The sequence below is a fragment of the Melanaphis sacchari genome, unplaced genomic scaffold (genome assembly GCF_002803265.2).
Source record: "Melanaphis sacchari strain LSU unplaced genomic scaffold, SCAv2.0 Contig7_pilon_pilon, whole genome shotgun sequence".
NCBI lineage: Eukaryota > Metazoa > Arthropoda > Insecta > Hemiptera > Aphididae > Melanaphis > Melanaphis sacchari.
In genome coordinates this window covers 5233342-5260441 of record NW_020271560.1, presented here as the reverse complement: position 1 = coordinate 5260441, position 27100 = coordinate 5233342, and the positions used below count along the sequence as shown (strand labels likewise).

General features: G+C 26.0%; 2 protein-coding genes across 3 annotated transcripts in view; one reads left to right on the top strand and one right to left on the bottom strand.

The window, feature by feature from the left end:
* Positions 1-21666, bottom strand: part of LOC112601593 (regulator of G-protein signaling 11) — a 46431-nt gene extending 24765 nt beyond the window's left edge. For both annotated transcript variants that reach the window (XM_025349295.1, XM_025349296.1), the window contains exons 1-3: positions 20965-21666; positions 5238-5394; positions 4433-4529 (exon numbers count right to left, since the gene is read on the bottom strand). In XM_025349295.1, coding sequence (XP_025205080.1) covers positions 4433-4529; positions 5238-5282 — 142 coding nt within the window. In that variant the 5' untranslated portion in view covers positions 5283-5394; positions 20965-21666. The remainder of the gene's footprint in view (positions 1-4432; positions 4530-5237; positions 5395-20964) is intronic.
* LOC112601594 overlaps positions 1-27100 on the top strand; it is a 92809-nt gene that overhangs the window by 13695 nt on the left and 52014 nt on the right. The window lies entirely within an intron of this gene.

The window sequence follows — 27100 nt, the reverse complement described above, 5'->3', positions numbered from 1 at the left end:
AAATTATGTGTAATGATAAATTTAAGTGAAAATAATAGTTATCATTTATATTTTTTCAATCTTAAGTAATTTTTCTCTTTGACTCTTTACTTATATAAAAAAAAAAAAAAAAAAAAAAACTGAAACTGTAATAAATCAGAGAAGATATTTCAATATAATAGCTTAAGATAGAGAAATAGAAATATGGAAAGCTAGGTGTATTGTTGGCAAAAATCATTTGAAAAGACTATTGCAGTCTACTACCGTATACTACTACTAAGCTAAAACATATTAATACAAAGTATTAAATATATTTTTATTATCAATAAATATAAGTGATGATAGATAAATATTGGACGTCACTTGTTAAATATATTTTATTTTCCCTGTGACAAATTTAAATCAAATAAATGGCGATGGGTTAAGATAATAACGAATTTATAGGCTCAAGTGAAAATTTTATTAGAATATTTATTTACCGTGAAAAATGCATACAAGAACAACAAAATTATCATTAGACATCAGTACTATTATACTAAATTATATTATTAAACGTAATATAGTTTGAAGTATATTCCATTAAAAAAATGAAAATAAATAAAACGAATATATTATCAAACATTCAAACGTATAATGAACTTATTTATTTTACAAATTTTACTCTACACAATTTCTTTGTCACAAATTAATTATTATAAATAAGAATTGTAGTATTGCAGAAGAAAAAAAATTTTGCTTTTATGAAATTACTTTTGGATAATATCCGTTAACTATAAAAATTCATAAGGTTAATTTTAAATTTAGTTATAGTTAAAAACTTATTTTTTGCTATAATATTGAATTTATTTTTTATGAAATTTTGAAATGATATTGAAAAACATTTTGCTTATTTTTTTGTAAGTATTTGAACCCATCAATGTTTTTGATCTCAAGACAAATATTTTTTGAAATTTTAAATTCAGTGCAAATGCACAAAGTAAAAAATGTTTTGGTCTTGCAATGGTGTTTTTATCTATATGACTATATTTGGGCTGTGAAAATCTCTAAAAGTGTCATGTAGTGTCGATTAGTAGTACGTTTAGTAAAGCATATAGAATAAAAGATAATTTTTATCCCAGAAGTTTTTTTCTAAGCACAATTAAATAACTAAGTACCGAAAACTTTCGAACATTTTGAAAAAATTACAGCAAACGTGACCAACCTATACCCATATGATATTGTAACAGTTTATGTCATGATTATTGTTACTTCAGTTCAAAAAAGAATAAACGAAAACTAAAATAAAACTGGAGTAATTTAGTAGACAAAACCCAACAAGAATAAAAAAAAAATAATATTATTTAATTATTATTTTAAAAATACAAAAACACTAGAACGAAATATTATAGACTATTTTTAATAATATTTCATCTTTTAATTTATTATCGTTACTCGTGAGCTTACATTTTTTGTATAAGTACCTATTCATTTTTTTAATGTTTACACTTATTTAACTAAAATATTTTCATAATAATTCGAGTGCTTTATTTATTAATATTTTAAAGATTCTAAGCGGAATGCAAATGAAAAAAATGTATTGATTTTAATAATGTATATATTTTTTGTCTGTCATCACCTTTTAGACAGTAGCTTAAAAGTGCTTTGGTTTTAAATTTTGAGGTTAGTTTCTAGTTATAAATTGGAACTAATTAGTTAAAACCCCTCAAAATTAAAACTTTTTAAAATAGAATTTTAAAAAAATAGAAATTTTTACGGAAAAATTGATTTTCCTTTTTTATTTTTTTGTAATTCAAAAACAAATTACAGTATTTACTTTACATTAAATTTTACACTTAAAATTTTAATTTTTTTTTCTTTAAAAAAAAAAAAAAATATTTAGTGGCTTAAAGTTTTTGAAAATTTAATACTAGATCACACATAAGTTTTTCTTATATCTATTTTAAAATTTTAAAATACTTTGGCATTTTTATTTTTATATATTTGAATATTTTTAAGATATTTGTCAAAATTACAAAAAATATAATAAAAAATGTATAATACCTTAAAATTTAATACAATATTCTTCATGAATAGGAATAACATTTAAAGTTTAGATTTGAACGAAGCTTCATGTTTTAATGGAGAATCAAATGATTTTAAATTTAATCATAATAACGTTGTTAAGTATTTTGTTATAATTCAAATACATTATTTAAAAAAATTAAAAACTTTTACGTATATTATTATTTTTGTTAGCTATTTTATTGTATACTTCACATAATATTCGAAATCGGAAGGAGTTTAATTATGTTCTCTTTGAAAAGTCAAGACAAATGATTTTTTTTTTTAACAAAGACGAAAATATAATTAAGCTAAAAGGTAAATGTTTTTGTTGTACAAATTCTTTTATGAAAATAATCCAAAAAGTTTAAACAAATATTATTATAATTGATTTTTTATTTTTTAATTAGATGTAGTTATGTTAGTTTTATGATTTCTGGATAAAAACTTTTTAAATCTAAAATTATTAATATACAATTTGGAAAAAATGTAATAATGAATACCACGCAGTAAGTAAATGTAATACTTGTTATAAATCATCTTAGAATAGACATAATATAAAAAACACGTCATTTTATATACTGCTTTTAAAATATATAAAATATAGGTACTTGTTTGGTCTTATTATTTCGTATAGGTATCTGAGTACATGTCTGCTGGAATTATTCAATCCATTGTTTTCATTTCAACCAACTTGAACAATATATTATCTTGAACGTTATATTTATTATTACTTTTAAATTGAAATGTGAAGGCTTTAATATTTTTTGATTCAAAGAAATAGCTTTATACGATAGCCGTGCTATTAAAAATTTACGTCATAGCCCATAGGTATTCGTTTTTAACAAAATTGATTTTAAATATTTAATTTTAATTTTAAAGAAATTTTGCCAATTACTCAATTAATTATTAAGGATACTCAAATTATTTTTTTAAACTTGCTATGACTGTGTTTGGGTTGAAAAAAAAAGTTTAAAAAATATGTTGTTTTCTTTTAATAAAAGTTGAAGAACTGTATTGCTTTCCGACCAGAACATTTAAAACAAGGAGGTCTATGTTATATTAATTACATCATTTTAATAACTCAATATTTTATTGGTAGTCAAATTTGAGTTGTATATTTTAATTTTTTTTAACGATAGTTACCGTATTTCAATATCTTTAAATTAAAATATTGTTGGTTAAAATAACAAATCAGAGGAATTAAATAATAAAAATTTAAATTACAAAATTTGAATGAAAACATCCAATTGCTCAGTTCAAACAACAAAAATATGTAATTTGTTTGAACAAAAATTTGTTAAGATTTTGGTAAAAACTGGGAACGCTATTTGTTTTTTTTTCTTTTAGATTTTATATCGAATAATTATATTCGTGTTCCGTTTTTAATTTATAATATCAAGATAAAACTTTTTGAATTTTTTCACTTTTTAAATGTTTTGATTAGAAAAAATGTTTGTCATTACATACTAATAGCTTTTCTCTGTCATTCAAGTTAAATTAATGGCGGGTTTTGTTATACATAACACTGTGTACATATATTGAGGATTGAACGATTTTAGCTTTGATCTACGCCAAGAGTTTGTTTCAGTAGTTAATTAAAAATAAAGATTATTTACCAATAATATTGTAATATTATTTTCAAGAAGAATTGTAAAATAAACAAGGCTTTGAAATAAACTATAATACCTGCAATATTGTTTATATTACTATATATTACGAATAAACAGATAAATCATGTATTACATTATCTATAGTATAGTATGGAAGAGCAGTTTAAACGTTTTCATTTAAAGTATTTTACATAAATTATAATAAAGGACACGCCATTTGATTTGATTGTTGAATTATTTTATACATGAAACGCCTAATCAAAAAGATTACTATAAGAGGCAATATGTTATTCTCTTGAACCATAGAGAATATAGTTTATTATTTGTGGATTATGTGCATGCATGTACTTAATCCCTAAATTAGCTGATTTATTAAAAAATTATTATGAATTTACGATTCGTTTAATTGTTTTGTACGGCAGTATTATAAGGAAATGTAATATTAATTAAATCGAGTATATTATGTTTGAGACATCATATATTGCTAACAGTATTTTTTATTTTTTATTTGAAGAAAGCTGTCTTCAACAAAAAATATCTAAAATCTGAGGAATCAAATTTCATTTATTATATTGAAAAATATTGAAATTACGTTTGAAATTTTATTGAATAAATTTTCAGTTATGTATATGTGTGTGTGTGTGTGTGTGTTTGAAGAACATCAATAAGTTCTCTGTGTACGGAGTAGGTATTCCGAACTAAATGATATGTACGTACTATGTAAATAATTTTGTTCTTGTATTTTATAACTTATATAATATTATCACTTTATCACTATTCATTATAGATATTATACGTACCGGCAAAAGCAGAAGGGATCGAAGTGAGAAATAACTTTTGACTTTTTACACGCACCCCAGTCTCTTCGTCTTTCATTTCTCTGACCAGCCCCTCCATCTGAAAATATAAATTTATAATAATTAACCTTAATAATATTTCACTTGCAATGTTTAATTGACTCTTCAAAACATCAACCACGCCGTAGCGTAGAAATGCCCGTCCGGTGAAGTATATAGGTAGTTGCAGCCTGCAGTAAAGTGTTCTAAACTTATAAGTATATTGAGCGACCTGTGATAGCTGGGGCCAGGAAATTAGTAATTTGTATGATTTATTATACGAGATTGTGTAGGGTCGAATAGTCATTAAATTTGTATCCTGTTGTATAGACTGCAATTACATTGGTTGTTTAATATTTTAAATTAGAATTAGACCATTCAGAAATCGAAGTTTATGAAATATATATAAGCTTAAAATGATGTTAATTTTAATGTAATTTGATTTTTAGTGGTACTTATTTATAATTTCAATTTAGTTTCTATGTACTGAGTATAACAATACTATATTTTATGCGTAAAAAAAAAAAAATTCTTGACTAAATTAATTAGCTGATTAGTTTTTAAAATTAATTTGAGTTTGATTCATAATACAATAATCTTTAGATACACAAGTTTATTATATTTGTAGTAGGTATGTACTTAAAAAAACGCTTTTTGAAAAGTATTGTCTTTTGAAATATTGTAATTTTAAATAAATTGATTAAGATTGTAATATTCATATTATGGTAGTGATTTGAAATTGACTATAGTTGATGAAATATCTACGTACCTTGTCAAAGGCAAAAGGCCTGCGTCTGCGATCCGATTTATCCATGTTGTTGGGGGCGGGGGGGCTGGGTCGTGTAAATACGTCACTTACCCTGGCTCCATCGGTCTCTGGCCCCGCCCCCTCATTGTTTTGGACACTCGTTACCCGTTCATTTGATCTAAAACATTACATAAATGCCGTGTTTAACCTTAAAAAACTCGTAAAATAAAGATATAGATCAAAAACTTCATTTGTATAAGACAAAAGCAGACACCCAATTTAGTGTTATTTTTCTCTTTGACATTTTCCATATTTTGTAATGTTGTATTCCTATACAGATAATTAATACAGAAAATTATCGATATATCCACAAAATTAATTCAATTCATTAAAAATATTAAATAATACTCTTTTGTGTAAGTATGTATAATAATTAACAGTTATGATTATACTAAAAATAAATTGTGAAAAAAATCTTTTGAATATCTATGACATGTAATTACATTATACAGATTCATTTTTTCTGTATAAATAGCTTTGTATAGCCGGTGTGCTATATGGAAATATTTATTTTTCGAATAGTAAATATTAAAAGAACGTCGTATCCACGTATGCTGTCTCTGGCTAACTATCGTACATCATTCAAATTTGCGTTAAGCATAATACATTTTATGTTGTTTGCTTTGATATTAGAGTCGAGTTTACCTATAATCAAACTTATAGGTAAGAATATTATACAGAATATCATGTAGGTTTTCATTGATATTCAAATTTTAAAATGAGTTATGATCATTTTAAAGCTTTAATATTTTGCACAACTATAATTCACTTTAAAATGAAAATATCGATAAAAGCCTATGTTATGCCTTATTTAATATTCTTATCTATAAGTCTTATAATAGGTAAATTTATTCTAATACTAAAGCTAACAGCATAAAATCGATTTTATCGAACATGAATTTGCTGTATTGTACGTATTTATGACTGATACAATACATGTAGGTGTCAAATATTAGGTGCTGCTAACCAAATGTTTATTAATTGTTATCAAACCGATACTTAGTGAAGCAATCGAGTTAATTGAAATGTATGTATACAAAATACACTATAATATTTAACAAATAATAAAATTATAAGTGCCAACGAAGCTTATCTTATGAAAAATCTTAATTACAAATATTTCACTGCTATATATATTTATACTTATTAATATTAAGTGTATAAATCAAAAAAAAATATTTTTAATTGTATTCTGTTTAAGGAACATGTTTTGAAAAGTTATTGTGTTCTTATTTTAGCTTTATATTATATAGCATACATGGTACCATTTTGTACTTAAATATACACGCATTAACATATTCAAAATACAACAATAGAATATTTTCAACTTCATTAAACTTATAAAATTATTTTATTAATTTTTTATTTATTTCTTTATTAATATTGATCGTTTAAAATGTTTAAATGTAATTTTTTTCAAAGTATATAGCAATATGTAATTAAGTGTCACCAAATTTACTTTTTACTATCCCCGAAATAGGATATAACATTAACGTGCTTGCTGAAGTCTCTTGAACAGGTTTAATTTACTTTGAACGTTTACATCTACTTATACTTATACATATTCTTAAAATTTCTGACTGAGAACAATTTCTTTACTGGCTTTTATGAAAAAAAAAAAAAAAACAATGAGAATTGAGAACTCAAATATATATAAATACTAAATAGCTTAAAAATAACAGCGACAAAATATTTTGAAAAATATGCCATGAATAGAAAATATTAATACACATATTTTGTAAAAAGTTCAAGTATATAACTACGATTATAGTTATCCATTTTCGAATCTCAGAAGATTAAGAAATTCAATTCAATTGAAAACTTTTTAGCGTAATTATCTTTCCTAATTATTAAGCAAAATACTGGGAATTCTTTATTTTTGACTTATAAAATAGTATTAGATTCACTTTCCTACCATAAAAATATGGATGTTAAAAGTCTAAGCATTTTTAGTGCTCCAAAGGACGATTACACACACGCACACACACACACAAAGAAACGCATCATTGTAAAATCAATACAATCATTGCTCCGCTCAGAATCTAAAACATTGTAGTTAAACTAAAATATTCTACTTTTCGGTTGGAATCTGAAATGTAATTCATTAGAAATTTCTTAGAATGTTATAAATTATGTAATCACTATTTTTCAAAATATATATACGATTGCAGTAACAAAACTGTAAGTAGGTATTCCATTATTCTTGCCAGTTTCTCAGAACGTATTATTCTTGTTTGCTATATTACAATCAATCAATATAGTTTTGATAAAAAGGCGAATAATTAATTATATTTAAATAGTAACATTATTTTATATCTTTATTAATTATTAATTAATAAACATCACAATAGCAAACATTATTCCCGCAAATGGTGTTATATAACTATGATTTCCAATTTTCTGCATTTAAGCGTTACACGATACACGCGATCTCTTAATTAATCTAGAATTGAGAGGAAACGGATTAATTTTCTTTCCAGTATCGCACAAAGGATTTAAAAGTTTTTCAGTGCCATAAAACGCGTTTTTATTACATACTATTACGTCAAAAGCACAAATTCATACACTGTTATACAACAGTATACATACCTGTAATGCTTTTAAAACAAGACTCTTTCAAGGCTTAATAGACTTATTTTCTGATGGTTGCAAACTTTTCCTTAGACTTTTATTTTTTTGAGTTTTGATATCAGAATATCTTTGTATGATATATTTATAGATAGATTTATTTATATACGGAGAGTAAATTTTATAGTGTATTACGTATGTTTATTTATTTATTTTTTTTTTTTTAATGCAATATACCTAATAAATTGATAAAATTGAATTTAAAAAAAGTGAAATAATAAAATATTAAAGTGTTTCTCTGTATTTTACGACAGCTTAAAATTTTTTAATGTAGCAGTACCTATATTATTGTTATCAATAATTTCAAGTTCATTTTAAATTGTTGGCAATAATTATTTTTTAACGGATTCTGGTAAACAATAGTGCTTATTTTTTTGAAAATATTGATGATCGGATCATTCATGTTGATTCACTATATGTACATATACATTTTTAAAAATTTGATATCATATTATAAGTACATATGTATAAATCTATAATACGTATTTATTGTATTTTATTGTAGATTTCCTATTTAAGTTTATAAAAAATATATTAAATCGTATTAAGAAATATCCATGTTTATTCATTCCAATTATTAAATATCTGGAAAATTCATGGTTTCAATAGAATAGTATCATCTTGGTTGCTTTAAATTATGTACATAAATGATTTGAATATCAATTAATTATTGTTATTTAGATTATAACTTCGAAAAACGAATGAATCGTAGTGCTTAATGTGGGTATCATTGGAAACGATATATATTAGATAAAATTACCTATTGAGATGTATTCTTTGCTTTATAAAAAAAACTTATTTTTTAAATAGACTTTTTCAAAAATGTAAATGTCTACTTATTTTATTGCTTCAAGTTTTCATATATAATGATTTTAATTTATTATTTATTAAAAACATAGCCTGGGCTAATATTGTCTTCCAAAACCTACGAATTATTCTTTTTTTCTCACATTACTCAGTTATTTCATATTTATTACTTATTTTATAATACGTTTCATAGTTATTTAGAATACCAATCTACATCAATTAATGATGTTATTTATTTTTAAAAAACAAAATTATATTTATATAATATACTATGCGACATTATATTAAACACATGTTAATTTTACAAAAAGGGGATAATAAAAATACGATAAAAAACTAAGACGATATTATTTTATGGATTATTATTCATTCTATAAAATATCAATTTTTTTTAATTTTTTCAATAAAATAAATACATAATTTGAAATGTCAATCTTAATAATTATTTTAAATTATCAAACGCAGCTTGAGATGATAATAAATGTTGTATAAAATGTAATCAATATTATTATTTTGATCATTATTATTTTTACTCTTAAATAAAACAATTCCATATTTAATAAATTAAAATTAATTCCAATAGTAAAATCAATATTTTTTTTTACCGTAATGAAGAATCAAAAAGTTTAACTATAGTTGGTATTTTTATACTTGTAGATTACGGCTGTTGACATGAAAATCCAGATAATACAGTTAATTTTATTTTTTAATACGTAAGAATTATTGCGTTAACTAGTATTACTTTAATATAACAATCATTTTTATTGGAGAGAAGCATAATAATAGTTATAGACAATCATTATACTATTAATTATTTCTTAAAATTCGAATTCACCCCTAATGTAAAAAGTTTAATATTAAAAATATAAATGATTATTTTTTTTCTAAAATATTGATATAGAATGTTGCATACTTTTTTTTTTTTAAATAAATTTACAATCTGTACCTTGGCACAATAAGTAAATGCGATAAAGGAATAACATAATAAAGTATTAAACATATCTAATCTAACATAAGGAAGAAAATATAGTATAATAAATGTTGCATACTAATTTTACATTTTTATTAATTTATATTTTATTCAATTTCTAAATATTTTACTTACTTTTAAATCATTGTATATCTATTTTATAACGACAATTTTTTGTTTGATAATCAATTATAATTTATAATAAATACAAATGAAAATGAATTCAAGTATATAATACGCACGTTTAAGAAAAATATTATGTTTTTGTTTTAGTTTCACTAATAATCAACAACTAACAAATCTAATTAAAATAAATTAAACTAAATTATTTTAACTAAAATTAAAACTATAAGAAATATTATATTTCTATGAGAAAACATACAAATGAAATAACTAACTACCAGCTATAATTTTATTCAGCTAACATTGTTTGATTTATTTTTTAAAGACATAATATTATAAAGATTTTTATTAGTCAAATACATTGATTATATAAAATTAAAAACTAAATCGTAAAATAATTGATTTGAGATTAAAATAACATAGTATACGATGTAAAGTAAGTAATTTATAAATTGTCTAAATGTTGTTAATGATACATTGAATGTTCAATAAATTGTTGAAATATTTAAATGCTTTAGTTTCAGATATAAAACACGCCATTATAATATTATTTATTATTTTATTACACTATAATTATTTTATTTTATTAGAACATATACATTTGATAGAATATTTTTGTAATTAATTTAAGTAAATATATTTAAATTAATAATATTTCCTGGATATATGAAATTTATAGCAAATTAAAAACCTTATTCATAAATTTTATATTTTAATGTTACAAACTTATGAAACCTATACTTTAAAATTAAAATTAATTTTTATTTGAAGGATATAATCTTGGGTCAACGTTAACTTTTATGTTTATGTAAGGTTATATTCATATTTGAAATTGTAAAACGTTTGAATTTTCGTTGGTAATCATATCATGAGTCATTAAAGTGTGTAATGAAATTTCTAAACTTCACCAATGTTATTAAGTAACTTTCTCTGGTGTAAAATAATATAAGTACCACTTTCGTGTTTTGTACTATATAGTTCATTAAAATTAGTTATTCATACAATTTATGTTTTGATTTTGTGAATTAATATTAATTATGCATTAAGTATTACTATTTTCTTTTAATTATTGTTTATATTACCCAGAATACGTGTCGAATAAAGTTTGTATACTCATTTTAACTTTGATAGGTTCTCAAAAATAAAATTGTGTTCGTTCTGAGGCATAACATTTTTTTAAATAATATTTTTGTTTTGACATTATCAAAACTGTTTTTACCTACATTAAAATAAGGAAATCTAAATGTATCAACTGGTTATTTAGTTTCATTATAATTAACCAATAAAATGAAATTTTTAAATATCTAAAAAAAATAAAAATAAATGTAATTATCTATTAAAGCTTACTATCATAAAAAATTATTATTAGATTATTGGCTTAAGAAATGAAGAAATGATAAACATTGAGTATTATATTTTCTTATTTGTGAAGTTTAAAATGTTATCATATTTTTGCGATAAAAATGTATTGATTCAAGTAAAATAGTACGTTTAAAACTGTAGGTTATGTTAAATATTATTATATGTAGGTTCGTAAATTTAATGTTATACAATTCTATGGACTAACTTTTGTTTTCGTTAAATGATATAAATAACATATATAAAATATTTTATATTGTAAATAATGTTTATTTATTTTGTAAAATATTATTGAATATTATTTGTAAAATAATTTCACAATAGGTATTGTATCTGTAGTTAAGAATTTCTACGTCTTAGTTGTACCCAACCCTCGGCGAAAACTTTAAATAATATAATACAATAGTATTATAAAATAAACAAGTATACTAATAATAAATATAAATTATGTATACAATATATATATATATATATATATATATTTATGTGAGATGTTAGAATAATTTTTGCTTAAATAAAAAACTCTGAAAACTTCGTTGTTGGATTTTAAATGGAATTATTTTGAAATCCTACCAGTACACTTCCGTAACTCCCTGCTCAATCATTCCATTATGCTGGTAATGTCAAGGTAGTCATAGCAACGGTAGTCCTAAAACGTCATTACAACTAAAATCTATTAAACCTTTAACCCCGATAAAAATGTATTATACAAATTAATATGTCTTTTAAGTGCCATCAACGACTCAATTATTTTCGTTAAATCAAATTACGCATTAGAAATAGCTAGTATAAAGAGGGGCTCGATCATTAATCATCGTGTGAAATATAAACAGTAACAGTAACAGTATACACTTATATGTACGCAGAGTAATATTTAAAATAAATTTAATGGTCACCGTTGAACGATGGACACAAATTTAAATGTAAATGTTAAAATATTAAACAAATAATATGAAAGTTCAGTACTCTTCAATAATGTCGAGCTTAAAAATGTTAAATAAATTAATATGGTCCAGACTTTTTTATTTAATATTTAACTATAATGACGTGTCTATTCGTGGTTTATGCATAATTTTCTAATTTGAATAGTTATTATATTTTTTAAATTATTGTTATATTTTTCCGCTATAAGCATTGTTTTATTTTCTTTGCACGCACATATTTATGGGCGCTATTTCAATGGGGGTAAAAACAAATATTGACTTTTCCAAGAAGTATAATAATAATTTTTCTTTCAGTTTTTGTACGTTTCAATAAAATAGATGATTGTTATTGTAAGCATAACATTATAAAAATAAAAATACAAATATAATATATAATCTATAAATTTTTTTTTATTCTGTTTCATGAATAAATGTAAATTTGAAAACATATTTTAACTTGTCGGTTGTCGTTTACCTGCACGCGAATGTATATCGTTCGAAAAACCGTTTTTGCGTTGTTATTTCAGTGTCTGTCATTATATTGTCGTATACGGCTTACCTTATACTTTCTATAATTCCGATAAAAAAAATAACGATACACGAATGATGACGTATCGGTTTCTTGACATTTTCGATATATCATGTAATAATACGTCCTTATGTCATGTATGAGGCATTAAATCATTTGTTTGGTTTGCATACAAAAAAATTTTTGGAATATAAAAAATATACATTGTGAGAATGTATACGAACCCGTGCGTAATGGATTTCTGAAGTTATTACAATATTGGCGAAGGTCAACGTCAAATTAGTAGTTGTCAAATGTCTTACGTTTAAATGAGAGAATACAAGGAGGAGAACTAATTCAGGAGAAAGAAAATCTTGACGGGCGAACAGTGGATGATTGTCACTATGATGATTTGTGTAGAATTTGATAAATATCGTAACGAATCACTGAAAAAACTCAGTTGGAGATGTTCTATATAACATCCATGTATATACATTGACGATAGATCTGGTTTAGTAAAAGGTTTGGATAAATGTTACTTAAGTTGCTTTAACAAGTCGAGAATTAGTACACCATTCACCCTTCTTAAGTTCAAACCTTGCGGCATCGATCGCGTTTGAAAACGATTCTCCCGACAATGTGGGTAGGGCCGCTACAATCTACTTAACCGGTCATGGTAATTAATCATAAAATTGTCTTACATAATTCTTAAAAAGGTTACAAATCAATATAATTGCATTATAAAAGTAAAAAATGAATTTAAAAAAAGTATACAGACTTAAGTGATGGATTCAAATTACGCGAAATGTGTTTTACCCGTTACGGCGTTACCCTTCAGATACCTATTCCTTCCATGAGTTTTATTAATACACAAAAGAGTGTATATCATGATACACGTCCTGGTTCGAGCTTGTTGCAATATTATAGTTTTTAAATCGTCAATCAACGTTTTGCATATAGATCTTTTTTTTTTACGTTTAATAAAATGATTGATTAAAGATGACGTCGGGGTCTACTCGAAATTAGTCATCACCTTTTTTTTTTTATGGTGACGTTCAGTTAATTACCTTACATTGTTTATTCAATTTTCGAGCTCTCTGGAATTATTGTTTAAGGTTTCCCGGAAATGAACCAAGTATCCCGGTTGCGACTTTTGTCTTTTACCAATACCGGAAATTTGACGTTTCAGTTTTCAGGTTTTTCACATCTCAATTTCAGTTCAATAATTCCGAGCACGAGTGTATTTCGGTTCTTTATTAAGTTCGAGAAACTTGTAAACTCTACTTCGAATTTTTAATATTACGGACGACAATATATTATTTAAGTTAATAAAAGTATGACACTACAAGTATTATATAATTTTTGGATTTTCATGGTATCGTCGAGTATAAAATATGGGTACCCGATTGAATAACACTAGTTTAACCCTCGTTGCTTATTACCGGATACTACCCATTCTTTGATATCAAATAAAAATTCGGAGAAAATAATGAATCATCCATATGATCTTATAATGTTTAAACATAAAATATTAAATAATAATTAGATCGTGTACCAGGTGCCTATAATATCTATGTATATCTGCGATGATCTATCTACAACAACGCGACAACAGTGTTGATTGAGTATTAGTATTATTTTGTTATACGCGCGCAGTCATGATTTTTCTATAAAACGTAGTTGACTAAATGTTGGTTACTAATTGACAATATAACACCACGATGTATGCGATTCATTTAACATTAAACACAAAATACGTTGTCATCATTCATCATCATCGACGTAGTTCTATAGAAACCATGATAATTGTATAGTACTTGACTAACTGAATGTTATAAATGTATTTGATTTCAAGATTGTATTTAATGCGAACAAACAAATTTAAACAAAATATAGTGTACAAGATGGTTTATATACATATAATATACGTGCATTTATGCTTACGCGCACTTTATCACGTTAAAATAATAATTGAAAGTATGAAATAATATTTGATAAATAGATTAAATACATATAATATGATATGTCTCGTAATAATTATGAAAACTATAAACATACAGACGAATATGAGGAGTAAACAAGATTTTCAGTTACGATTTTTCTTAAGTATTTTTTTTTGTATTTTGAAAATAATTTAAAAACCGAAGACATCTAATTAAAAGGTTTCTGTTTTTCAAAAAAAAAAAAATTTATTTTCTATTTTTATTAAGTACTTGAGCTCTAGATTTTAAAAGTTTGAAATTTAAAAAGTGTATACTTAAATAAAACTGCAGTTATATAATGGCAGACACAAACCCGAGTGCGGGTGCAATGTAAATAATAATATGCGTAATACAGATCATTGTTACATGTATTATATATTTATATAATAATATGTATAATATACCTACATTATAATACAATTTAAATTAGAGCGAAAAAAAATTTTTTTTTAGATTATCTATATACAATATACATTTTTCACGTATATAATATACCTGTTAATTGAGGATTTATTTTCTTTTGTCCAATTTATCGTTAAATATCTTAGTATCAAAAATTATTTTTCTTTAAAAATATTATACGGAATTAAAATAATATATAATGGTTATTGATACAAAATATTAATAAAGTGATACCTTCTCACAAAATCTATAAACATACAACATTATTGACTTTATCAAACAATTTTTTATCGATTTTCCTAAAATTCGATTAATGTTTTGGATTGCAATATTTAATAACTTATTTCGATAACTTTTTAATATAATGTATTTTTTAAATGAAACTTCCTCATAAGTTGAAATTGTGCCAACATTTTTTTAGAAACTTCTATATATTTTGAAAAATCGTATATTAAATCTTTGTGCTACATGTGCAATGAACATAGTGTTATATAAATGGCTATAATATTACATATCATTGTACTAACTTTTTTTTTCTATTTTAAATTATAGAAAAAAATATGAAATCAACATTAAACTATATTTATATTATAACAGTGGTAAGTTTACTATACAATTACGAATGACAACTAAGGTGATGCAACTTCCTGGTAAAATCCTTCTATCGCCGTCATCGTCACTGTTCTGATGTAATACAAATTGAAATCAATACAATGAACTTCTATAATTTGGCGTTATAAAAATTAATAAGGTTGTATAACAATATTTCTTTATACATATATATATTTTTTTTTTTAAAGGATAATAAATTCTTCATTCTTTGTTATATTATAATAGTATTAAAATTAATTAGTTTATTAAAATATTGCCGGTTTTTCGGGTTGCATTACCAATCACTGAACATTTGATAAATCAATAGTAAGTTAATGGCCCCTTAAACATAATTAATTAGCCTATGATTGGCCCATTAAATTATTGTGAACAATTTTTTTTTTTTTATGCAAGTTATTAGAATAAATATTTTAAATTTAACAAAAATAAATCTGGCTTTTAATTTTGATAATTTTAACTTTTAAATAACCATAAACGAATAAAAATAATTTTTACTAAAAAACTGCAGTTATCAATTTTTTTTTTCAATACATAAAGTCTTTCATCGAATATAAATTTTCTATTAGCTTATTAGTGAAAAAAAAATTCTAAAATCTAACCTCAGTTTTTTAATGATAAAGTATAAAATAATGTCCACTGCAATATATATATATATATGTGTGTGTGTTTGTGTAATTTATTATACAATCATGGAAATTTATTTCGAATTTTAAATGCGAGATATTTTATTTTAATTCCCAATAAGTATAGTCTAGTTTTTGTAAAATTTGTATTTAAAAATATTTTTTCCTGATTTTTAGTTTATTCTTTTAAATAGTATGAAATGTAAAATATAAATCAGAATCTGAAATGATCAATCTTTTGTAAAGTTTTATAAAGCCTCAAGGTTTGGAAAAGTTCTAACACGCAATGCTTGTTGAGTAAGATTAAAAGCCTATCATTTTAAAATCAAAGTTGGTAATCATTTCCTTTTGCAAAACTTAAAAAAATTATTTTTCTCATTGTTTTATAAAATAAAATCGAACACAATGCTATTGATTTACACAGACAATAAAATATTAAAAATTATGTATTATTGAATTTTTTTTAAAATTCTTACTTTGCCTATTTTATTTTTTATAACATAAAAGAAGTAACCTACAATGATAAATATTCATTTTTATTGTAAATTATTAAGTAGATAATTTTTTTTTTTGGAACATTTTGATACGTCTAAGTTGTGTTTTTAAATAGTAATTTTTATGATTTTGAAATGTATGTATTAAGGACTGTTTTTATAGTTCTTAATACTGAGTTAATATAAATTAAAAAATAGATGTTAAATTTGTGCAGTACTCGAACAATTAATACAATTTACAAAATATTAATAGAATAGTAAAAACAATTTCCAAATTATTATATGCCCTTAGTTAATAAAATTGTATACTTCAGAAGTTATATCCGTTCAAAATTCGATGTATATTATTTATGAATGAATATTTAAAAAAATTATCTGCATAGCAATTGACTGTAAAAAGATGGTTCTTATTTGAAAAATAAAAGTATTATCACTGTACACATCTTAAATAACAAAAAATCTAAGTATTTGATAACATGGTCATTAAATAAGTATAATTAATACATATCTAATAAAAAGAAAAAATGAAAATCAGTATACTTGATTGTCACTCAAAAATCATTTATCCTTATCCTTATAAATATCCTTATTATTTATTCTTACAGAATCATTCATAGGCTTATAATAATACACTTGATCCATTAAAAACGAATTAAATTTGGGATAACGGAAAATCGATTCATTTCTTTTACTTAGCTATTTATCGATTATAATTGTTTGAAAACTAAATTTGTTTTTTTTTTACATTCGCATTACGATTTATGATAATAATCACCGTGAAAATCGTTTAGGTAGTTAGGTGATAACTAGGTAGGTATGAAAAGTATATTTACTACCAGTGAGAGGTTACAGACTATAGTTTTTTCTGTTTTCATTTTTCGGTTACACATTACAACGAAAAATATGATAGGTATTGTATTATTATCCGACTTAACATCGGTGTCTCTCATAAAAATCCTGATTAAATTGTTGAGTTTCAATAAAATTATAACAAGTAGTGAATTGATAATAATACATATTGTTTGATCTTCGTTTGTTTTTCGTGTACTGTCATTCTACGAGAATTGTTTTTTGAAAAATGTATGGAGATTAAAAAAAAAATGCCGTTAACTTTTTGAAAGTTTAATTTAATATGATTTTTTTTAAATTTAAAAACAATAAAAACTTTTTACGATGTAGGTAGTGATTATACAGGGCTGTTTTTCATCAAACATTTAATTAAACATTTTATCTGTTTTTTGAAATATGTATTTCATATCGAATAAACCTTTAAATTATTTTATTTTTACCGTGTTTTTTTTTTTTTTATCAAATATTTCATTACAACCATTTTGTTTAACTCAATCGTTTATAAACCTAATCCTAACAATTTGTTGTTTATAATTTGGATTTGTATGGTATAATATAGAAACTGTTTGCGTTTATTTTACATAAACGATAAGTATGTTCTTAACAATCAATATATACATTTAATGTTATTATTATACAAGATATTTAATGCCGTCCAAAATAATAGTTGATAACTTTGTTAACAAAACATATTATGTATTGATGAATTATATATTATGAAGTTATTTTAATCTATATACAAATTATAATGAAGGCTATTATATATTTTAAAAGTTTTATTTCTAGGTCTTATTTGTGTAGAGGCGTACTAAAAATGCAAATATTTTCATTAATTTTGTTTGTGAGTATGTGTTTATTTATTTTTTTAAATAAATAATGGGTACCCCTAACCTATAGGTTTACCTAATACATGAACAATACACAAATATGACATCATGCAGTGACGTATATGGTAAGCATAAATATATACTACAATTTTGTCATAAACTTTTATAGTAGTTTTTATGTTACCAAGTTACTCTGTATATAGTATTTTTCGTTACCACATAATATATTATATCGTATTTACGAAATATATTCTATATTATTGTTACAACTGTTTTCTTTGCGCTGTCGTCAAAACTTTATGTTTATGTATGTAGCGGTTTGTATAGAATTAATTTTTATAGAGCTTAATATAATATATTTGATATCCATATCTTTGACACATAGTGACAAACTATAATACCTAGTAAGTAAATTAAAGTATTTATAAATCTACTAGAATCTAATAGAATCGTTCTATCGAGGTTTATTTTGAAGCATTTAAATAATTTGTGTTTAAGTATACAAATGCGACTCTAATATATATTAATCGTTATCGTATCACTAAAAGTAAAATTAAAAATTTTTTTTTTTTATCATAAACTACTTTTTGAATTAATTTTAGATATTTTTATTGTATCCCGGTCTACAGCAATCAAACTTAAAAATATTTATTGTCCTTGTTTTATTTAAACAGTCGTGCGTCTCAACTTTAGAATTGTAAAATTATAATTTAGTACCTATTATAATTTAAAGCATCTAAGTACCTAACCTCACATCAATAAGATTTGTATGGCACGAATTTATTGTCTACACTTCGTTTACATCTGTTAGGTATATTTATTTCAAAGTTTGAATTTTGGTTCAAATATAATATTATGTCAGGGTGTTGATAATATACCTGTATAATTAAACTTTACCTATAAAATATCGAAATGTGTGGAATATTTCATTATTAATAAAATAATTGATACATACCAAAGTCTGAACTAAAAACCATTCATGTTAATACACGCTAAATTATTTCTAAATCATATGAGAATCACTGGTTACTAATAATATTTGGGATTTGCGTAGACATACTTTATAACATATACAATAATGAAATGTTGATAAAAATTCAATAAAAAATGTCGATGGATTATGAAAAAATATTTTTAATTTTTAAACCACGTATTATAATTTATGATGTTAATCTCCTAAAAATAAATATTCAATTTTTCTCAACCTTATATAAACACAATTCATTTCAATCACTTTGTTATTGTTTATATACAATTTGTATTAAATTTTGATAAACTACAATAAAAACAAAAGTGGTTCACATAAACTAAAACGAATGCAGAAGATAATAAACGTTATAATGATTTAAAACGATGGAAAACTCTTCTATCAACAAAAAGATGTTTTCATAAACATTTAAATTTGTTTCGGTTGACGTTACGCGTAATAATAATTAAAATAAACCTTTATTTTAAATAAACGTTATGCTATTAGCTATTGATAATATTAAAATTTGAACAAATGAAGAGTATAAAATGCAAGGTATTGTTAACGATATTTATAAATTAATAAAAGCACGGTTGACTGATTTTCTAAACGCATATTAGTGGCTGAAATTCACTTTAATATGTCATAATCAATATGTAAAGTGTAAACACACATTAACTCAATAGGTGCTAAAAATGTATCGAAAGATCATCTCGAGAATTATACATAGAGGAAATAATAATCGAATAAAATTAATATCATTGGAAATATTAACATAAATCAACACTGCAAGATAACGATATGATAACCTACTTAAAATATTGTTCAAACCCGTATTTCCACACTTACTGGTGTTACGATAAACGTGTTAATTGCCCCAAATAAAGTGATCTCCGGGCTTTTGAAATAATTTAATAATTTAACCGTTTATTTCAACCAATATATTATAATAATATTATATTATTTGAACACATTTTTATCCATCGGGCTATTTTATCGAAATATAAAGAAAAGACTTTTGTAGGGTGCAAAGTTGTGACACTCAAACGTCCTCTCAACCATTTGTAGCAGGTAGTAAAGGCAGTTATATGCGTGATAATCTATAGGTGACCATACTATATTATGAGTGAGACTGACTTTAGTTATCATTGCTTCGGTACACGCATGCATGCATAGTTGACAGCGACTTGAGACGGAATTAGCCCGTGCAGACCTGTAACCTGCGTTTACCTACGCTACTGTGGTTCTTGTGAAATAATACATAATACACGTTCGTACTCGCCACGAGAGTTTTCTCTCTCTCTCTCTCACACACGCACACTCTCTGCATATATATTTATACAAAAGTTCGTGGGGGTTTGCGTGTTTTTTTAGAAATAATTACGGTAATACCAACCCCCTAACCGCAATCCCCGAATCCACATAAACTCAATAAGTCAGTCAGCCATCCAACGCCGTGCAGTACAGGGTGCACTCGAAAGGTGATGTGAACAAATAGTCAAGAAATCCCAACACCGTCGACCGCACGTTACCCCCCTTCAGCAAACGCACCGATGATGCACAGACGTGCATCAGCTGACGCAGCGTCGTCGTTCACAGTAGCATTATACTCACCGAAAAAACAATTCCTCAACATTTTCCGAGGCCACTTAAAACTTAAGCCATGCAAATTGGAATCCAGGGCTGTGTCTCGCTGCGATCGACTATGTACAACGATGTCGCGCTCGCCGGTCAGTGGCCGTAGCGCCCGACGTTTGGCGTTACGATTGAACGCGTCTGCCGCCCGCGATGCCGCTCATCCGGCGGCGGTGATGGTCATCTCGGGCGCGCGTCTCCCGGCGAACGGTAACGGTCGGTAACGCGCGCGTGTACCGTTACCGCGGACGTGGTATATATTATGTGTGTACGACCACTTCGGTGGCGGCGTACGTAAACCGTATATCACGTGGCTCGGGGTCCGAAGGTCTTTGTTTTTGTTTTTATTTTTATTTTTTTTTTTGATCGGCGGCGGTGTGCGCGCCGAAAGCGAACGAGGGAAAAGAAAAAAAAAATCAATTAACGAATGCGACCTGAGTGTGACGACGGCGGCGGCGGCGGCGACGACGGCGGTACAACACCATGGGCGGAGGTGGTTCACACACTCTCGCGCGACGGCTGGGGGAGGGCGCGACAAGGCAACCGGCCAGCCGGACGGACGGACGGAACAGACGGACAGACGCTCGCGCTGGTATAGTATGCGTTTCTACGAACGTTTTTGGGGGCCGCGTTAGGCGCGCTCACTCGGCCATCGTTCGCTCGGCGACTGAGCTAGCTGCTTCTGGGCGCCCACCAGCTAAGCGGTGTTCGGCGACGCCGCCGGGATAATGCGCTCTCGCCGCCCGCCCGCCCTCCCGCCCGCTTGTCCGCCCCTACCCAAGCCCGTTCCGACCGCGCGCGCGAGCGAGCGTCTGTGGCGCCACCCGTGGTGGTCGCGCGCGCGCCGCCGAGGGGAAGACGGCCGCGCGTTCGTATAAATATATACCCACCGTCCACCGACGGCCGCGTGTGGGTGTACGTATGTGTGTGCGTGAGCGCGCGCGGTGTAACGTCGGTGTGGGTGTGCGCGTCGGGGGTCTCTCATGCGCTTATCTCTACTCCGGCTGCGACGTTTACACACACACACACACACAGACATATATATATATATATAAACGTATAAATACCCCGTACGCGCCTGACCTTAACCCTCCCCCTTCGCAGCCGTACGTATTCGCTTTTCCCTCCCTTCGGCGTGCCGTCTCGCCGCCGTCATCGCGCCTTTCTCGCTTGTTCCATATCACTCGTTGCTCGCTGCTATAGCCACCACCGTCGAACACCCTTCTCTTCCGAAACGTCGTTTCCACCCTCACTCCCTAGCCCCCCTCGGGAAGATATATATACGTATAAATATCTATATATATATATATATATACTATAATATATTATATATATCGCGGTACGCCAGCCAGCCACACGTCATAAAGGACATTGGATAGTAATCTTCGTCCTCACGCTAAAAATACCTTCCCCATCCCTAACTGCATCCGTCACACCACTATAATGTACAGAGCTGAGCTGGTTTTCTCACCTGTGAAAAACTGTGTCCACCGTATCAGATACGCATATTATACATCATAATTTATTATGTATATTATAATATTGTATATACGAATCCACTGCCGCCGAACCATAAGTATATAATGTAGAGTATAATAGATTATAATATATTTATGCGTATTATATGTAGTGCGGGTAATTAATTAAATTTTTTTCTACTCCTTTTCCGCCGTTAACTTTATACGTCACGCGGTCTTTAATCTCTTCTCAGTCCACGATAGGTCCTAGAACCCCCATCCGCTGTATATTATGTGCATACGAATTTTGTTTAATATATATTTTTCCTCGTCATATAGACGTGGTAATGGGTAGTTTGGATTGTACAATAATCTGTAGAGGGTTTCATGCGCGTACGCGACCTTTGACGCATATACTTAGACGTCTGCACGCCTATCTACTACACCCGCGGCGAACGGCACACAGTATGAAATCAACGCGCATTACAATGCACTCGACCCTCACAGAGGTTCTTGTTTTTTTCCTTCCTATTATATATTATAATGTGTAATATAATCATTCAGAACTTTTTTACTTTCGATCTTCTATTGCTACTCATAATTAGTGATGTACTACGTGGAATATTCTTCAAGGAATGTATCCAAGAACAATGAATATTCCCGAAATTTTCTGCTACCTAGGAGGTTAGGAAAATTTAAAAAATCAATTATACTAGAACCAATAGAATGACTGTACTAAAGGAATGGTATATTAATTACCTAATATTTATTATATTTGATTTATTAAATATTAAATTTAAAATATAATTTAAACAGATATCTAGTTTAAATAATTACAATAATACTTAAAACCCAATATTTACACTGACAAATTATCATTTAAGTTAAACTTGAATTAGGTTTATCTATGATATAAATTAAATAATTTTTTGGTATTGTTCAAAAGTTCCGTATTCTACTGTAATATTTGGGGTTTAAAATATTTTTTATTTAGATCATTTACAATTACAAGTTTAATTTGACATTTATATCTAAACATGAACAATATTTAAAAAATTATAATATTTTCAACAAATTTCCGATCTTAAAAATATCCCTAGGAATTAGCACATTACTACTAATAATTGATGAATGATAATATTAAATTATTTACACTATTTACATTTTTGAAACAATTGTTATTGTTTTACGCTTATAGTACCTATACCATAATTATATATAATAATATATTATTGATTGTCTAATTTTATGATTATTTCTTTAAAAATTGAATCAATTCAAAAAACAAATTTTTACTTCAAAATTTTATAATTTTTATTGATGACACAAAGCGTGTACTCATTTACGATAATAAATAGGCTTAAATAAATATTGATAACATGTATATGTAATGTTATTATAAAATTATAAGGCTGAAAATAAATAACTAATTAATAATATTTTCTAGCTTTGAGGAATAATCAAAATTCGGTTTTGATATAGTAATCGCAAATTATTACTATCGAAGTTATTGAACTATGTTTTTCAATCCTATTCAAAAATAATATAAATAATTCAATTTAATGTATGGTGGTGATAAATATTAAAAGTTAAAACTATAGATTGTATATGCTATATTTTATATATATATACTGCACATTCTATACTATGTACCTTTACTATATTATCTGAAAATAAATTATTATAATATATTTTATATTATTTGTAATTATTAAATATGATTAAGTAATGTAAATTATTTATATTCTAGAAAAAAAATAATATTTTAAAAGAAATTGTACGTATGTTTATATAGATATATATTTTATTATTATACTATTATTAAAATGTTTTTCAGTCGTGTAAAAATAAAATTATTTGATTCTTCTATTATGTATTTGGTCGTTTGCGGGCTATGCATATTATTTCTAAATAGTTTAATTAATTTAATAATAAAATCATTCTTTACAACTAGAATTTTGTATCTTAAAATACATAAAAGTAGTATACATTTGTATGTTCACAGCAGGAGGAACATCCCTCTCAAACTTATTTTTTCTGTATAACACAAAATAATAGTGATTTTCAAAAAACATAATGTATATTCACAGCACTTTTCAGCAGAAATATTTTAAAAGTTTAAGCGAGTGTATTTCGCTTAGCACCATTAATTTTCCCGTGTAACACAAAATCATAATAATTTTAAGATTATATCCTCACACTAACCTTTTTTTAAAATAATTGTTTCAAGTTATTAAAGAATACAGTTTCATTAAATGTATTAATCTCTGTTGTTTCATTTAATATTTTTCAAATTAGTTCTAAATTATTTACATACGTTTTTTTACTGTAAAAGGTATATACCACAATACAATCATGAATTAATAAACAATAAGTAGTTACACGTGTAAGAGATTCTGACGCTTCACCTGTATCTTCATCAGTACTCAGTAGATGTCCAATTAAAAATTGAAGCATCAGAATCTTTTTTAGGTGTAATTGCTTATTTTTATTAATATGTGATCTTATTATGGAATAAGTACCTTTTACTAGAGAAGAAAGAAAACGTGTGTAAATAATTTTAGAACTAATTTGAAAAATATTAAATAAAACAACGGGTATAATATATTTTTTAATTTAATCTAATAGTGTTTTTTTATAACTCGAAACAATTGTTTAAAAAAGTAATTTTAAAATAAGGTTTGTGTGAGGATGTAATTTCAGAATTATTATGATTTTGTATTACACAAGAAAATTAATGGTGCTAAGCGAGATATACTCGTTTAAACTTTTAAAATTTCTCAGCTGAAAAGTGCTGAGGACATACAAATACATAATACTTATACATATTTTTAAAAACACAACAAATGAATTAAAATAACATATATATATATTATAAATTTACCTTCAAAATTAAATTAATTATAATTTTTTTTTTTTTTTATGATAAAAAAACTTTTTATAAGATTCAAAAATTACTATTGACGACTATATATCTTGGAAATTATTTTTAACGCGCGTAAATAGATTCCCACTATGTAGCTATAATCGTTTTTGATGTGGTAATTAAAAATGATTAAATCTAAAACAATAAATTGTTATTATATGTATATTTTTTCTCGTAAATAAAATATTAATATTCGCATAGTACATTGTATAAAATAAATAATTTTGGATGGCTATCGAAGTCTGATTCATTGGCAAACAATATAGAATTTCATAACTATTTAATGAATCAAATAAACTTTAAATTCGACTTAGGTTCAAATCTTCAAATGACTAATCTTATATAACTTTCTAGTCTTTATTATAGCTATTATTCAATGTTTGTCCCAAAATCAATATTTTAATCTGACATATCATTGTTGTGTACTCAGTTAATTCTAAAGTGATAATTTACTTTCTTGATTTTTCAATAATCCTAATATAAATAAAACATATTAAGGATATTTTACATTTTGTAAGACAATTAACATGCATTATTTAAATAATATATAATATATATATATATATATTATGTATAAAATATAAAAATTTTTTAATAATATGATATTATTAAAAACTTATAAAATTGGTACAGGTTATGTGCAGATAAAAAAGTTAAAAATACAATACAAATTGCAATTGAATTAAATTGAATTGTTTTTACGGTTATTTAAAAGAATTATAAAAATTTTGATGACTTGTTTATAGAGTTAACTACATTTGTAATCGGGCGCAATATCAATTATTAAATTATGATTATATTATTGATATTTTGCTGTCTTAATAACGAGTCTTGTTCTAGTATATATGAATTAAAAATTGAATTTTAAGTTTTATCCCAGAAACTTTTTGCATCGGTACGCGTGCTACTATGGCGGCGAATTAAATCTTTAAATTTCGCTTTCAAGCGTCGTAGTCGTGTTTTGTTTTTTATTAGGAGTAGTTCTATTTATAGTATTTCACGTATAGTAATAAGGCAATGGACAATGTCAAGCGACGCTCTACTACAGTGATGGATCAGAACGTCGTTTAAGTACTACCCGAGCTAACCCTCTTCTTGACCTATCGATTTATTAGGATTTTCAGCACAGAATAGAAGCCTGTGGTGAACATTATTTTTCGTTGTTGCCTTCAATTGTGATTTCGTTAGTTTACCCGTTTTTTATATCTGTTGGGGCCATTTTCTTGAGATACATATATATATATATATAAGCGTTCTATATAATATGTACTACCGCACTTTATTTATTAGATAAAAACAAAATCCCATCATCAACATTTTCCAATCACGGTTATATGTTGCACATAGGTAGTACTCGCGGGTTTTCATTTGTCAGAGGTTTTTTTTGTGACTGTCAGTATATCTTTTTTCACCTCGTCTTTTATGTATATTTATTTTATAATATATAACGTCACCGCTCCGTGGTACACAATAGGAACTTCCATTAAATTATATTGTAAATACGCCGCATTCAACAACGCTAACCACGCATATATTATGTATATACATTGAAATATCGTATTATAATTATTATTGAGCAGTAAAAAAACCCGCAATGAAAACATTTCTAAACGCGTATTCATTACAAAATGCCAATACCCCGCAGGCCTTAGCCATTCGTTATTTTCTCGCTTTTATCATAATAATATAATTTTGTTAAATTTACCACAGGCGGGTCTAAATCAAACGCGCA